Below are 16,624 nucleotides of genomic sequence, written 5' to 3' on the forward strand. Positions count from 1 at the left end.
GAGTGGACTCAGGTGATTGATTACTCAGCAATGCACTCTCCTGCCTCATACACACACGATCACATTTCAACTCAGTGTATCAGAATGATGATGTAGCAGCTTCTCAGGCAGCACGAGGACCCAAGAAATCTTAAGCAGGGCTCTATGCCTTTAAGTCATTTCCACTTTGGTCAACATGGCACAGCTGAAGACTGGGAGAGGTAAGAGCCTAATAATGTTTTTCCCCAACATCATTTATCTATAAGACTATCCTTTCCACACTTCATATTCTTGCCTCCTTTGTCATAGAGGAATTGACCATATAAGCATGAGTTTATTTCTGGGCTTTCTATGCTGTTCCGTTGATCTATGTGTCCATCTTTGCAGCAGCACCATATTGTTCTACTACAGCTTTGTAACAGACCTTGAATCTGGGACTGTGATACCTGCAGCTCAGTGTCTTTTGTGACTCCATACAAATGTTAGGGTTATTTGTTCTAGTCCTGTAAAAAGTGCTATTGGGGGTTATACTGGGGATTATACTGAATCTGTAGACTGCTTTGAGTAGTATGGATATTTTAACAATATTAGTTCTTCCAATCCATGAGCGTGGTATGTCTTTGCATTTGTGTCCTCTTCATCAATGCCTCATAGTTTTCAGAACACAGGTTTTTCACATCCTTGGTTAAATTTTACCTAATAATTATTTAACTTTATAAGAGCCCTATGAAATAGGTATTTTTTAAAAAGACTTTATTTATTTATTTGAGAGAGAGGGAGAGAGCAAGCATGAGAGGGGAGTGTGTCAGAGGGAGAACCAGACTCCCCACCAAGCAGGGAGCCCGATGCAGGACTTGATTCTGGGACTCCAAGATCATGACCTGAGCCTAAGGCAGTTGCCTAACTGACTGAGCTACCCAGTCAGTTCCCCCTATGAAATAGGTATTGTTACTTTCACTTTTGAGGGAAAGACTGAGGCTCAGGGAAGAAAAATAACATGTGCAGGGCTCGAAGCTACAAAGTAGCAGAGATTGGGGTGCCTGGGTGGCTCAGGGAGAGCCAGCAACTCTTGATCTCCAGGTCATGAGTTCAAGACCCTGAAAAGGAAGGAAGGAAGGAAGGAAGGAAGGGAGGAAGGAAGGAAGGAAGGAAGGAAGGAAAAACAAGTAGCAGAGATTGGATTTATACCTGAAATTAACTCCGACAAAGCTTGTGCCTATTTCACAGTATTCCAGGCTGTTTTCCTAGTTAGAACAACTCACCACTAGGCTGTATAACACTTAGCAAAATGTCTGGTACCAAGTAGTTACTTAATCATATTTGCTACATTAATATAAATACAAAAAGAGTTCATAGTCTTCCTTTTGGGAGGGACCACAATGATCTAGTCTTCCACTGAAGAAAACCAAGGCTCAGAAAAGGTAGACTGGGTCACAGAAGACAAACAGAAGGAAACATCAGTTTCAAGGTCCAGATCCTTGGAGAACGATTCCACTGTCCATCTTGCTTACCTGGGCGGAAGCCAGGCAGAGGTGAGAGGGGCAGGGAGGGCAGTTAGAAGCGAACAGGACAGTATTCTGAGTTGGTGCCCCAGTCCACTGTGTCTCAAACTTAGATGATGATCCACCTCCACCTGGAGAACTAATCAAACACATACAGGCCTAGGTCCTTTTCAGACCTAGCGTTCAGGTGCTGGTGGGTAGGGCATAGGTATATACTTGAAGACAGTTGTGGAGTGGATCCTAAGGCTGAGCCAAGTTTCAGAGCAGCCAGTTCAAAGTTCAGTCTCAGCACCACCTCCCCATCCTTTCTAGGAAAGAAAATCCAAGTGATGGACTTGGATCCAATCGGCTGTAGAGGAAGGGTAGGCTACCCCTTTCGGGCAATGAATGGGAGGCCAAAAGAGGAGAAAAGTTGGACAGGAAAGGCAGACTGAATCATGTCTCTGCTACAATTAGGATGAGTCACTCTAAGACGATCTAGAATGCTCACCTGAACATTCTCAAATATGTAAAGGAATTCAAAATAGAAGCATCTCCTAACCAAAACTCTTGCTAAAATTTCAAGAACCAATCTAGAAGTACTGTATTTGTTTGGCTAGAATACTGACCTCCCCCAGGGCTTTTCAATCCCTAGCTAAACCCTTGAGGAGCTCTGGAACTATCTCAAAAGAAGCTGGCAGCAATTCCAACCACTGCCCCCACTGCCATGGGTCACTGGCTCAGATACTCTCTAATTTCCCTTGCCCACAGTGAGGTATATTAGTTGCACCACGGACACTGAACCTGGTTTCAGATGACTCCTGGGGGGACACATTCACGAAGGACAGACAGTCTGGTCTTAGATTGCTCTCTGTGGACTTTTACTACCATATTCTTACTACTGATCCAATGCCCGGCCACTTGCACCAGTGCTGTGGACTCTCTGTTCTCTCTCTCATCCACCACTACCCTGTTCCAGGAGCAGGGTGTGGCCTACTTGGAGCAGGTGGCAAAAATGAAATGAGGCCTGGGTAAGCAGCAGAGACACAGCTAGGGTGCTGAAGGTGACCATCAATACCACCTATGGGAGTGGCTTGCAGTTCTAAAAATTCACAGAGCAGAATTAGAAACTGTTGAGTTGGTAGCTGTCTTACAGATAAACTGTTCCTATTCTATATTTTATAGACCAAAATATGAAGTTCAAATGAATTTCAACTGAAAATAAAATATTATAGGGGTGCCAGGGTGACTCAGTCAGTTGAGTGTCTGTCTTGAGCTCAAATCATGATCCTGAAGTCCTGGGATCGAGTCCCACATCAGGCTCCCTGCTCAGTGGGGAGTCTGCTTCTCCTTCTCCCCCTGCTTGCACCTCTCTCTCTCTGTCAAATAAATAAATAAATCTATAAAAAGAAAAGATTATAGAAGCATGTGTCTACACAGTTTTTAAGGATAGCATGAAACTGTCCTTACGTTCTTATGAAACTACATAAATACATGTTGTTATATCCACAAAATGAAATATTCTGAAGCCTTTAAAAAGGATATTAACAGAGAAGGATGTACAAGATACCGGGCTGAATGTAGATTACTAACTTTGTGTTTGGAAAAAGAAAAAAAAAAGAAAGGCAGATATATATCTGTGTGTGTTTACAGACCAAGAATGGTGTCCAGAAATACTTCAAATTGGGTAAAGTTAATCCTGGGCATTAGGATTGCAGAATTTCATTCTGAGGTCTTTTTGTAATGAGCCTGTACTATTTTTTATAACAAGAGGAAGGAAAAAGATTTCCACGTGGGGAAAAAAAAATGAACACCGGACTTTCTACAACTACCTCCTCCTATGAGACTAACTCTCTCTCTAGGGCTTTGTTAAACACTGAAGTGAACATCAGGCACACTCATTTAATGTCTCTCCTAAGGAAACAGCTCCTGGGTCTCTTACAAACTTCTCGAACAATGATCGGACACACACTGCTGTGTTTCAGAGCATTAAAGGCTTTCAATACACACGTAAACACAGAAAGAGAAAGGAGAGTCCGACAGCCCATCACATGGAATGGACTCATTCTAATTTTCTATTTAAACAAAGCAACTATCAAAAAAATTATTAATTACTGTGGAACAGCCAGGCTTTTTCCTTCCTCTCTTCCCAATGCTCATCTGGCTTTGCATCATTTCACCACGCTCAGCTTTCACCTTGTAATCTGGTTCTACCACTTACTAGGCACATGACCTTGAGCAAGTTATTCTGGGCCTTAGTGTCCTCATTTCTCAAGCAGGAATGATAAACTTTATCATGTTGTCGTGAAGATTAAATTAATACATGTAAAGCACTTAGAATCAAGGCCCTGAATAGAGCAAGCTTTCGTTAAATATTACCTTAACAGAGAAGTACTTACAATGTGATAATTTATTATCATTATAGGGAGGCAAAAGACTAAACGGAAAAGTGAGTGTTAAGAACACTCCAGTCCTTCTGGCTAAGTGCAGCTGGTAAAGGGTTGACAGCATTGTTAATAAGGCTAAGAGGAGATTATAGAATTACCAAAGGGTTAACAGCATTGTTAATAAGGCTAAGAGGAGATTATAGAATTACCGTGGATTTTAATTATACCTCACACTCTCCAAATCCCAAATGCTACAGAGAGTAAAGAGCTGAAATCCCCAAATCCCATTTGCAGGTCAATGGCAACAAATTCGGACACTGCTGAGAACATTTTTCGGGCCTAAATTCTTTAGTACTGGATGGGTATGGATAAGCATAGAACTCACTGGCCAGACCACTGGACTCCAGGGACAGGTACTGGCTGCCTCCACCCACGGGGCCCATCTGTTTGTTTATACCTTTATTGATGTTTTCTAAAAGCAAGGGCAGGAGGGAACGTGGCTGAAAGACAGCATGTGGAGAGAAAACAAAGGTTGTGCAGAGATGGTCTTGAGCTACTGGTATTCTCTCCCTCAAAAACCGAGTCACCTCTCAGAGAACCTAGGGTATCCCCTGCCCGTGTAGTAACCCACCACAGCCAATCCGTGCCAGACGCCCTCAGAGACGAGCATATACTGAGCACTGGCATTGCTTCTTCTGACACTGTAAGGAAGCCCTTGGGCCAAAACAGTGGTTCTCAAGGACCAAAAGTCCACAGTCAAAAACAGTTCCACTCCTAATTAAGGAGCACATGTGTGCTTCAGGAAGGGTCCTAGGAAGGAGGGCTGTGGAGCCAGAGTTATGGGAAACTGGAAATCTTAATAGAAACAAAAAAAGTTAAAAAAAAAATGGGATTTCGTATTTACAAATTGTTAAAATTATACCCAGTGCTCAGGAACATGTACATACCACACCATAACAGAAGAGAACCATTAGAACCACATCCTCATGACCTGGAAGAACAAAATTCTACTGTCCTCTAACGCTCTTGGAATAATAATGTCTTAAGCTGCTAATATAGGTATAAGAAAAAATAAGACAAGGAACCAAAAAAAGCTAAGTGGAAGAAATTAATCAAAGAAAACACTAAGGAGGTTTTCCCTGAATCATTCAAAAGCGCAATGACCTAGAGATAATCACAACTATGACCAAGTCAGATTTCTTCTCTGTAGGTTAATAAAAGTAACCACCCTTAATTAAGCACGTACTGATTGATAGATTCTGTGCTAAGTGGTTGACGTACACTATCCACCCCTATTACATATAAGAAAACTGGGTTTTATCAAAGTTAAGCTATCTGCCCAAGGGTTAAGAGAGCTAGGAACTAGCAGATCCATACACACATACGCTTCTGATGACTCACACCAAAGAAAGCCAGGTGCCAACCACCTGTAGTGTTTGTGGTTCATGCAGAACTTGGTCGCTACAATTCAAATTAGGCAAATAACATAAAATTAAGTAATACATTTCTTCAAAGCACTGGCTTTACTACTAAAACCGGCTGTATCCACCCCCAGAATTTTAATTTTAATGAGTCAATTCTATGACCAGACAGTGAATCAAGGAAAAAAAAACAATTAATAAAAAACCCTGTAACAATAAACAGCTTTGAGACACTCCGTTGGTAAAGAACAGAAAGAAATCTGCCGGGAATCCATTTGCTTTATTTTGAATGTGGTAAATCTTATTTAATAGCAAATATTCCAGAATTCAAGGCAGACTGTCTGAAGCTTGAATCTCAAGACTACAGACCATAATATTTACAATCCTTTCTCTGACAGAGCAGACACATAGCAGGACCACCCCCAGCACCCACTACAGGAGGGACTACTTCCGCCATATGTATCGAAGAGCGAGACGTAGGGACTCCTGGGAGCCCAAAATGGTTCTCCTATACTTTACTAAACTTTTACAGGTTTAGGAGAATGCCATCATGAATCTTCTTTGACTCATACAGTGCATCAAATTAGAAGGGGGGGAAATGACATATTTTAAGACATAAACACTAGTTTGTTTCCATGCTGATAAAGAAAAAATTTTTCTTCTTCATGGAAAAAAAGAAGGTAAGAAGCTATGGGCACGCAGAGTTCCCCTTGTTTTCCACCGCAGAGCAGCTATCCTCTCGAAGCAAGAGAGAGGATCCTGCACAGTAAAAGCCATTTGCTTACTTACCATTTATATCGTGCCCAGCCCTTCTACCCATTCAAAAAAAAGAAGAAGAAAAGAAAGGAAAAAAGATAGGAGATAACTAGCTGGATATGCCTCCTAAATACATAGAAAATACTTAGAAAGATACATAGTGTATCTCCTAAGGTGACTATACAAGAACAGTGAAAAAAATACCATGCTCCTTTACTCTTTAATATGCTGTTCTCCTACATAAAATGCCTGACTTGGTGAAATACATAAGCTAAATTCACAGGCAAATACATTTTAAGATAAGTCTATAAAACATCTCTAATGGAGACCAAATATTAAAACAAAAGCCAACATTTTGTAGTCAAACATTTTGATGTTTAATTATGATGATCTTTTTTTTTAACCAACTGTCCACCATTTGGCTTTTTAATGCAAAATGGAAAATTCAGTCACAGTCAAATATAAAACATGAGGAACGTTGAAGTGTGCAGGCCAGAGAATTCAGGCGTCCCTCCACCTACACCTGGCTTTGCCCCAAAAGACCCATGATCCAGGTCCAGTAGTTCCCAAATCTCTAAAAGGCGGCACTCACCCCAGCAGCTTGATCTCTGGGACCTAAACTAGCTGAAAAAAAAATTTTTTTTAAGAGGCTTCACACCCAGAGTGGAGCCCAACACGGGGCTCAAATCCATGGTCCTGAGATTAATACCTGAGCTGAGATCAAGAGTCACGTGCCTAACCAACGGAGTCACCCAGGTACCCGTAACAGCTTATAAATCAAAACTGAATGCCTTATAACTCTTTGATAGTTTAAAAAAAAAAAAGTATGCCTGAAGCAGTAACACAGCAGATGAGGATTCCACCCCAACAATGTCTGTCTATAAAACTGATGGTTGTGTAAATACAGTATCCGTGTCAGATACAGAATGATCAAGTTGAACATCAGCTCAAGTACCCTCCCAACCTGGACAAGAACAATCTAAACGGACGTTTCTCAGACAGGAGAAGGCCACATCAAGATAGGCACATGGCAGCCTGGAGTTACCTCTGACACGTAAGTGATCCCTTCCCCAGATCACCTGGTCCGATTACCAGAAGCTGTAGGCTATATATAGTGGCTGTGTGACTGAGACCAGCCGATAAGCTCTGCTCCCAGGAACCAGAAGAATGTGCGAGCGACAGACGAACGTCAGAAAAGGTCTCTACAGGCCTCCACTCCTACTTCAGCTGCTACAAAAAGCCAATGAATGACAATCTTTAAAACTGTTTCTCAACTTTTGTATTAACTCATTGTTTCTCAAAACTAATTCATTGGTAATGCTGTCAACAGCCACAAGACACCTTAAAATGTCCCGTATGTTAAAGCCTCTGCCTTCGGCTCAGGTCATGATCCCAGGGTCCTGGGATCGAGCCCCACATCGGGCTCTCTGCTCAGCAGGGAGCCTGCTTCCTCTCTCTCTCTCTCTCTCTGCCTGCCTCTCTGCCTACTTGTAATCTCTGTCTGTCAAATAAATAAATAAAATCTTTTAAAAAAAAAAATAAATAAATAAATAAAATAAAAATAACATGTCTCGTATGTATCTCTAGTTGTTGGAAATACTGTAGGAGATGAGAAGTAATCGTTTAAAGTCAGTCCTGAAGAAGAGAAGAACCCCAAGATGGGGCAGAAGGACAGATAAACTATTATCTCCAGGGCTTTCACACACAGAAAAGAAAAAAAAAGTCACTAAAATTCATAGGGAACATTCTAGAACAGAGAATTAAGAATGGGATCTCTCCCCACAACTGCTTTAGAGCCCAAAAAATAGATTATGAGTAAGTCATTTAAATCTTTCGTCTTACTTGCTCCTTAAGACTCTCTTTCTCTATGGCACAGGCAAGGGCGAGGGGAGAAGAAGCTAACCCAAATGCTGGCTCTAATTACCTACAAAAATAGTGACATGCTGTTACAAGGACATTTTATCACTTTTTCTAGTTTTCTCTACAACTCCCATCTTAAAATAGTTGAGCAATATTAGCAGTGATACTAAGTGAAAACGCATGCAATAAAAAGGCGACAAAAGTAAAATGGTTAAATGTCTAAGATTTCACGATGCTAGAAGCAAAATTTACAGGATGCCCCTTCCTGACCCAAGCGCAGAGTCACCCAGAACACTGCACACACTGCCCACCACCCAGAGGTGTCAGTGTGAGCTGTGCCCCTGGGTGCCTAAGCAGACCAGCCCAGGGCTCCCAGTGGCAGACTTTGGAAAAGCTAGTGTAACAGGAACACAAACAGCTTAGTAGAAAATGTAACCACTTCCAAATTCTCATCCATTAAAAGAAGGATAAAAAAACATAATTACAAGTTCTGGAAACACACACACACACAAACACACACAAGTGGGCAGGCACAAACAAACACGCCCCTTCCTAATGAGTCTGAGAACCACAAATCCACCCCTCCAGCCCCATTTGGGAAGACTGCTTCAGATGACCTGCTTTTCCAAAACAAAGTGGTGCTTAAATGCCGGTCACACCAGGGCCACGTTCTCCAAAGTCTCCTTTGGGTCCCAAACCTCCATTTAGGAGTCTGCCACTGCAGATCTTAAAGGAGGAGATTCCAGTCCTTTGTAATCTAGGCTCCTGCACTTTGTCTGCTGTGAATCATTAACTAAGAAAATGCTGGCGCTTTTACTTGGGGATAGTTGTAGTACAGTTCTTGTAGTCACCTGACAGTGTCTCTTCCCAATCTTCCCCCTCACTGTCCCCTTTCCGATCTGACCTCACAGGCATCATCCCCAAACACCCTCTCCTTGAGATTCTTTGCCCCCTGCTACAAAACTGAAGGCAAGGCTGCACTGCCCCCAGGAAATCTAGTTCCGGGTGCCCTCCTGGGAAGGGCTTGCACTGGGGAAACAGCAAGTCCCTGCAAACAGCTGGTCATGCTGGTGCTCTTGTAAATCAACGCTACGTAACGAGCGACAGAACCTGTTAGTAATATGTTCTAACTCACGTTCACAAAACACTGCAAATGCCTGTGTGTGTGTGTGTGTGTTGTGTACAGGTATATGATTTGGGAGGGCAGTGACCTACTTGAGAGAAAAAAATACACCGCATGAAGACGATGTATTGACAGGGTCAGATCGAGAAACGAAAAAGTTCACATCAACAGTTCACCCTTCATCTCTGCCTGGGTATGGCGTGTATCCAAGACAGCCCAAGAGCCACATGGGGAGAAGTGTAGCGGTCCAGTTAGAAACATGGATTTTGGAACCAGAGCCCCTGTGTTGTTTGGTTGGTTTATTTATTTTATTTTATTTTAATTTTTATTTATTTGAGAGAGTGAGAGAGAGAAAGAGAGAGATCACAGAGGGAGGAGAAGAGGGAGAGAAAAATGCAGACTCCATGCTGAGCAGGGAGCCCGGGATGGGGCTTGATCCCAGGACCCGACAGAGCCCCCCAGGTGTCCCTATTTATTTGTTTTAAAAGTAAGCTCTAATACCAGTCTCGGGCTTGAACTCATAACCACCAAGGTGAAGAGTCTTATGCTCTACCAAGCATGGCAGCCAGGCTCCCTGGGTTTAAATACATTTTCCCATCCCAATCAAATTACTCCTTCCTCTGTTTCCTCATCTGTAAAATGGGAGCAATCACAGAGCTTATGTCATCGGGGTGCCATGAGGATTACACGAGCCACATTTGTAAAGTACTGAACTAGGGTATGTAAGTGTCTATTAATTGCAGGGCCACATAGGTATTCAGCCATGCGAACTGCTAAAAGCAATAACCTCCTCTGTCTCGGTGCCACAGTTTAAAATGGGTTGGCAAGGAAGGACCCGAAGATAAAATGACACATCACTCGAGTGGGCATGAGATTGCAAAAGTGCTGCGAAACATTAGACTGCATCTAGTCACCAAAATGCTGGACTCCCAGTTAATCTTTTAGAGCCTGGTACTAAAATATGCCTAACTGCACCGTCACGTTCCTGTGTAGTAACTGAGACTTCCAGACCACGTCTGGCCTCTCGGGGTGACCTTGGGACACACACTCTACCTCTCTGTGCCTGGACCATTTGAAAACTAAAGGAATTAGATTATATGTTTGATCTCTATGGCCCAGCTCTGACAGTCCCAGGAAGGTGGTAGCCTAATCTTTATGAAAATTTTGAAATAAAAAGAAAAACTAATAGACATTTTTGTAGAATTTTTTAAAAAGTCACTGATGGGATAAAAAGCAAACTCTCCTCCTTTTCTTTCCCTGTGGGGCAAAAATAAAATTAGAGAATAAAGTCATCAGACTTGCCCTCATACTTCCGTTTGACCAAAGAAGCAGGGCCAAGATGGCACCCACTCAAGGACCTGGTGGGGGCTGCCTCAGGTCTCTGGCAATGGACTCAGTATAGGGGGCACACACAGCACGAGCTCCAGGGGCGTCTCTTGGAAAGACTCTGATTTGTGCAATGCCCCTGGAAGCAGGGCTGCACCAGCAAAAAAAGGCCCCATGTTAGAGGATCCCAAGGTTCCAAAATGTCCAGAGTAGGCCAATCCATCGAGACAGAAAGTAGTAAGTGATTTCTAGAGACTGAGGCATAGGACAAATAGGGAGCGACTGCTAATGGATCCAGTTTCTTTTGGGAGCTGATAGAAATGTGTTGGAATTAGATAGTGGTGACACACGCACAACTTTACGAACATACCAAACACTGAACTGGACACTTTACAAAGGCTAGAATTACACCTCAGCAAAACAATGGGGTGGCATGAGAGTAGATCTACTTCAGTAACAGAGGCTCACACAGAGCAGTGGCCTGCCTTCTCCTCCCAGGAACAGAGCGAAGAAGTCAAGAGATGACACCAATTCTGTCAACAGCTCTTGACAATGAGAAGGCTGGAATTCGATTTCAAGTTGCCTGTGCACGGTGGCCAAAGTCTGGAATCGTAGAAGAAGATCTAAGGCCGTGCTCCCGAAGGGAAATGATGTACCAGAAAACAAGAGTAACCAGTAGGAACGGGGGCCTCTTAAGGCCCTAACTGCCCCTCCATGAGTGGAGGCCAGGCCTCCAGCCATCTGGGTTCCAACACCCCACCCCTGACCCGAAGCCAGGTACGCTGGGGTCCCACCCACGGTTTTCCCAGGAGTGAGTCCTAAGACAAGCCAGGAAGCCATGGGAGCTTTTCCAAACTTGACTTCTGTGCTCTGCAGCCTCTAAGCCCCGTGCTGACCATTGTGTGGTGTGGGCCTCCCCAAGACGGACGAAGAGGAGAGGAACCAGCAGGAACCAGAGCAGATGCTGAGAAAGGCCGAGACTGGCAAGAGTTGGGCAGGATGGCCACTCCCTTCCAGGGTCACTGCAGCCACAATGACCTTAAGATATACATCATATCACGTCACTCCCTATTTCTATTTAAAAATCTATCCAAGACAATCAGAAAACCTGCAAACTCCCTTCAACCACCTGGAATCAACGCGCCCTGACCCTCTGGCCATGGGCCCTGGCCACCGCTCTTGGGCTCCCTCACCTCTCTCCAGGCTTCCAACGCCCAGCTCCTGGCACCTGTGGCACCTCCACCAGGCTCTGCTCTTGGCTCACCTGGCACTTTCTCAAGCCTTAAGTCAAACAGACTCTCAGAGAAATATGTGTGTGTGGGGGGGGGGTTCTTCCTGCTATTCCCTACCCCAGCTCCCTGTCCATTTTCTTCACTGTTTACCTCCCACCCTCGGTCAGCATGGGACTACTCACCGCAGCCTACCTTGGCAGACTCTGCCCTCACAGAGAACGGACAGCATGTCCACCCAGTCCCCAGAGTAGCTACTGGGCTGCTACCACTGGGCCTGGAGTGTGGCTGGATCCAATTCTTGCTAAACAGAGGAACCCGCACTCTCTAGAAGAACTCTGGCTGGGGAGCACAGGGAGAATTATAAGACGCAAGAGAACAATTAAAAAGAAGGGGATCATGGGTCACATTTTAAGTAAAACGGACTCAGGTGCCACTAACAATACCATTTTCAACGATTTTCTGACAATCACACAATGACACCGGTTAAGCAATGAACAAACTTGATCAGACGAATGTCTAACGCTGACTGCCTCAACGTTACTCACTGGGGGTCTGTTTGCTTTATACCGTGCTCACAATCCGATGTCACCTTGACACAGCAGAGGTCAGGTAGGGTCCCAGGGTCAGCAGGCCATTTTCCCCTCCCTTGCAGCCCATTGAGTGTAATAAGCACTGGTTCCTGCTGCCGCTCCACATCGGGGGCTCAAAACATGGGTTGACACTGGACTCCTTTACAGGCTGTAAAAGATCAAAGAGCCTAGGACCCCCCCCAATCCCAGGCTGCACCCCATACCAGTTACACTAGAATCTCTGGAGGTAGGGCCCAAGCGTTAGGATTTTTGAAAGCTCCTTCAAGTAACTCGAATGGGTATCCAAGGCTGAGAACCATTGTTTTAGGGAGAAGTCCAAATACCACAGAGAGCAACCTTCACTTAATTCCCGTATGGTCATAGAATGTTCTCTTTAATTTAAAGGTGAGAGAGTTGGGCCTATCAAAAGGAAGCACCCTGTGAATAAATACCACTCTAGAGATACTCATCATTTCCTGAATTTTTGCTGCAATCATTAAATTCCCTTTATAAGATTTTTAGCACTTTTCCAGCTCCTAGTATGGCATACTACAAATGTCCCTTTGCCTCAGAATATTCAACTAGAAAAGAAAGTATATATACTTGGTGAATGGAATAATTCTAAAACGGGTAAAACCCATGTACCTGACACACTTAGAAATATGAACATCTTTATCATTTCACAGAATTCTGAGCAATAGACAGGACCATTTAGCTTCCTGAAAGTAAAAAGAGCCAATTCTATTCAGTTGACTATGCAGAGAATGAAAGAATGACTACAAAAAAGTGATTAAAAAGAAAAAAAAAACCCTGAAATTGACTTGCTTTAAAATTGGACTAAAAAAGAGATTCCTGCTAGAATTAATCCACTTCAGGTCAAGGAGAAACATACTGGAGTTCTGCCTGTAGTCACATCAGCTTCCGCCCACACCTGGATCTACATACCCCACCTAGGAACAGACTTTTAGTTTATGAAAGCCCACACCAATGACCTCATCACACTAACAGAGAAGGTTATGTTTCTCACAGGGTTATGTGCCAAACGGTACTGACATGGAAAAGGATTTTATGCTGCTCAGTATTTCCAAATATCCATATTCCTTTTGGTTCAAAATTACTCAAGCAGCAAGGCAGTTACTCAAGTGCTACCCCGGATTTGTTCAAAATGGTATCAACAACCTCTAAACCATGAACCTGAATCATGCTTCAAACTTTTTTTCCTAAACTTTTATTAAAGGAACTCTTGCAAGCGGACTACACAATCAGAAGGAAAGTAAAGGAATGTACTTTTATGTTATTTTGTCTGAGAGCACAGACACATCACCCAAGCCACTTTGAATCTGTGTTGCCTCCAAACTTTCCGTACACACCATATTATCAGTCGATTACATTTTGTGAAAAACCATTCTTCCGGCCCCTTTTTGCAGTGACCTGAAAGCCATACCAGTTTTCCTGGTTTGCCCTTCTTTGGTATACACATGTAACCTGGATGGTACTTAAACAAGTAATGCTGGAAGAGGGTAAATGCTTTTCTCAACATGAAGACAAGAACTCCAAACTCATAAGCAAGTAGGAGCCTAACATCGTCAGACTTTATGGAGTGATTCCAAGTGATTCTGCACCAGGAGAATACAGTAACTTCAATTTAACTGCTCAAATCAGAACTCATGTCTACATGTTTCCTCCTTTCTAGCCAAACACTAAATTCTAGCTTGTTCTGTAATAGACACAGGATGTATGTAATACATGGGTTATCTGTGTGTTAGCCTCCCAGCTGAAAAGTTCTTCCTCCTTTATGAGTGAGAAAATTTGCAGAGACCAATTCAATGAAAGTAAGACCCACCAGCTTTCTTGGGTAGAGCTACAGACTAAAACAATTTATATGTGGCAAAAATTCTGATTTGAATGAATGAAAACATGAAATTGTAGAATATTTTCAAAATAAATACTGTAGAGTGAAAACCTCAAATAGGAAAAAATTCAGATCCTAATCTGCTAAGATTCATTTTTAAGTTTAATTACATAAATGAGTCATTTATATAACCAAGGAGCTATATTAGGGATGCATCTTTTTTTTTTTTGAAGATTTTATTTATTTGTCAGAGAGAGCACAAGCAGGGGAAGCAGCAGGCAGAAGTAGAGGCAAGCAGAGGGAGAAGCCGGCTCCTGGCTCCTGGCTGAGCAAGGAGCCTGATCCCGGACTCCATCCCAAGACCCTGGGATCATGACCTGAGCCTCCCCGGTGTCCCATTAGGGAAGCATCTTACAAGGTTCTTTTGGGGGGGCGCCAGGTGGCTCAGTCAGTTCAGCATCTGCCTTGGGCTCAGGTCATGATCCCCGGTCCTTGGATGGAGCCCCTAGTCCATTGGGCTCCCTGTAGGGAGCCTTCTTCCCCCTCTCCTCCCCACTAGCGCTTTCTGGTGCTATCTCTACCTTTCTCTCTCTCAAATAAATAAAATCTTTTTTTTAAAAAAGGTTGTTTTTGTTTATATACTAGGGCAAGTGTTCTCCATTTGCCTTTAGTAAGTGGCTAGTCTTTTCAAAATCAAGAAGGCAAAATTCTCCCCAGGTTCTGAATTAACGGTAATTCTGAATTAGGGGAAGTCTCATTTGATAGGGTTTTACTCTCAGACATGTAAGTATAAAGTGAAAAACACATTAAAATAATTATTAAGAAGAAGGGATCAGCTCTCTGTACCCAGCTGAGATCCCCCCAGCAGTAAAGGCAGGACGACTTCGTTGTAGCACTTAACATCGGCGCGCGTGTATTACAAGGGACCCGCCCAGCCAGCATAATCCGATGAAATAAGCATTTCAGCTAGTCATCAGAAGATCGGGCATCAAGTAAAGGCTCTAAAATGTGTGACCTTAAGCACCTTCTACCTTCTGTGCACTGACCGCTCTCGCAGGAAAATGGGGATGTGTACTAACTAGGACAGCCCTGGTTGGGGGATGGGGAGGGAAGGGGAGGTAGGGAGGGTTGCAGGGGGAGCCACTTACGAGACGTAGGCTGGGTAGCCAAATCCTATCAAGTTGCAGAGGAGCGAGGCTCCATAACCGAACACCAGGTACAAAGCCACCAGCCCGATGACACCTGGAGACACGAGGAGAGAAATGGGTCCCCTGGCACAGGAGGCGTTAAGCCGGACAGACCCCGCCCCACCGCGAGGCTCGGCCTAGGGCGGGCGATCGAGAAAAACAAACCGCCGTAAGGCTGGGCCCGGGCCTTTCCCCGGCTTCGCAGTCCGCCTGGGGACAGCCCCTACCTTCGTTCCCACTGCCCCCTCCCGCAGGGGTCCCCCGCCGTGCAGCTCACCGGCCTAGGGAACCGCGATCCACAGAGGATCTGGAGAGGCCCCGACTCCCCCGCCCGCCCGCGACCCCTCCAGTCCCGGGGGACACCCTGCTGGGCGCTAAGCTCCGCCGAGAGCCCGGCGGGACCATGCCCGCGCGCCCGCCCGCAGGACGCCCCCACCACTCGGCGCCAAGTCCGCGCGCGGCCCCTGGGACTCGGCGCTCGGCCGCGGGGACAGACACGTCAGCGCCGGCCCTCTCCGCGTCCCGAACACCGGCCATCCCCCCCGCCCCGCCCCGGTCCGGGCGCCCCAGAGGGGCCTCCGGCCCCCCGGCCTGCCGGGACGGCCAGATCGGTCCCGAGGATGCCCTCGCCCACATCTGTCACACACACCCTCTCCTCCGAACCCCCTTCCCGCTCGCTTCCCCAGCAGCTGGTGTCGCGGCCGCTCCCCGGGCCCGGCCACCCGCGGCGACCGCGCACCCACCGAGCGCGATGTATCTCCGGTTCACGCCGGTCTTGGCCTCGAGCTTGGCCAAAAGGTCGGTCATGCAGTTCTTCTCCTGCAGAAACCGGTCGAACCTCTGTCTCATGGCCGCAGACATGGCGAAAACCTTCGCGCCGCCGCCCGGGCTGCTCCTAGTGCGGGTGGCCGCAGAGCCGGGTGACTGGGGCGGGGGCGGGAGACGGGAGGGGCGGGAGGCAGGAGGCGGGAGGCGGGCGGGTCCCGCGCCTGTAGACGCGTCCCCCTCCCTGCGCGGCGCCCCCTCCCTGCCCCGCCCCGCTGCGGGCGCCACACCCGGCCCGGGCCGGTCCTGCGCTTCCCCCGCGGCAGAGGGGGGCCGGAGCTGCAGCGGCTCCCGGCGGGGGGACCGTACCCCGCATCTAGCGGCCTAATTCCGCCGAAGGTAGAGATGAGCGATGACTCCTGTGAGCGCCTCGCGCAAATCGCACTAGTGCAAAAGCAGGTGGCAAGGGGGAGGCCGGCGCCCCTATTGCTCCCACCCGCCGCATAGTGAGACTGGTTTGAACGGGTCTGTACCGCTGTGCTGACCCCGCCAAGGCATTTAAATTTAGCAACGGAAATGTACGACCAACCCCGAAAGAACTCTTCGTCGGAGACCTGCTTCCCCCCTTGTTGCTGGAACTCAGCATAGCTTTTCCCAATAGTCTTGGTGCAAAGACCCTTGAAGAG

At 45.8% G+C, this 16,624-nt stretch overlaps 1 protein-coding gene across 1 annotated transcript in view; it reads right to left on the reverse strand.

Annotated features, from left to right (window-relative positions):
* The window catches only part of REEP5 (receptor accessory protein 5), a 34,697-nt gene extending 18,568 nt beyond the window's left edge, over positions 1 to 16,129 (reverse strand). The window contains exons 1-2 of the mRNA XM_047730679.1: positions 15,917 to 16,129; positions 15,135 to 15,228 (exon numbers count right to left, since the gene is read on the reverse strand). Coding sequence (XP_047586635.1) covers positions 15,135 to 15,228; positions 15,917 to 16,034 — 212 coding nt within the window. The 5' untranslated portion in view covers positions 16,035 to 16,129. The remainder of the gene's footprint in view (positions 1 to 15,134; positions 15,229 to 15,916) is intronic.
* Between the last annotated feature and the right edge of the window lie 495 nt (positions 16,130 to 16,624).

This window comes from Lutra lutra, chromosome 5, assembly GCF_902655055.1.
Source record: "Lutra lutra chromosome 5, mLutLut1.2, whole genome shotgun sequence".
Classification (NCBI taxonomy): domain Eukaryota; kingdom Metazoa; phylum Chordata; class Mammalia; order Carnivora; family Mustelidae; genus Lutra; species Lutra lutra.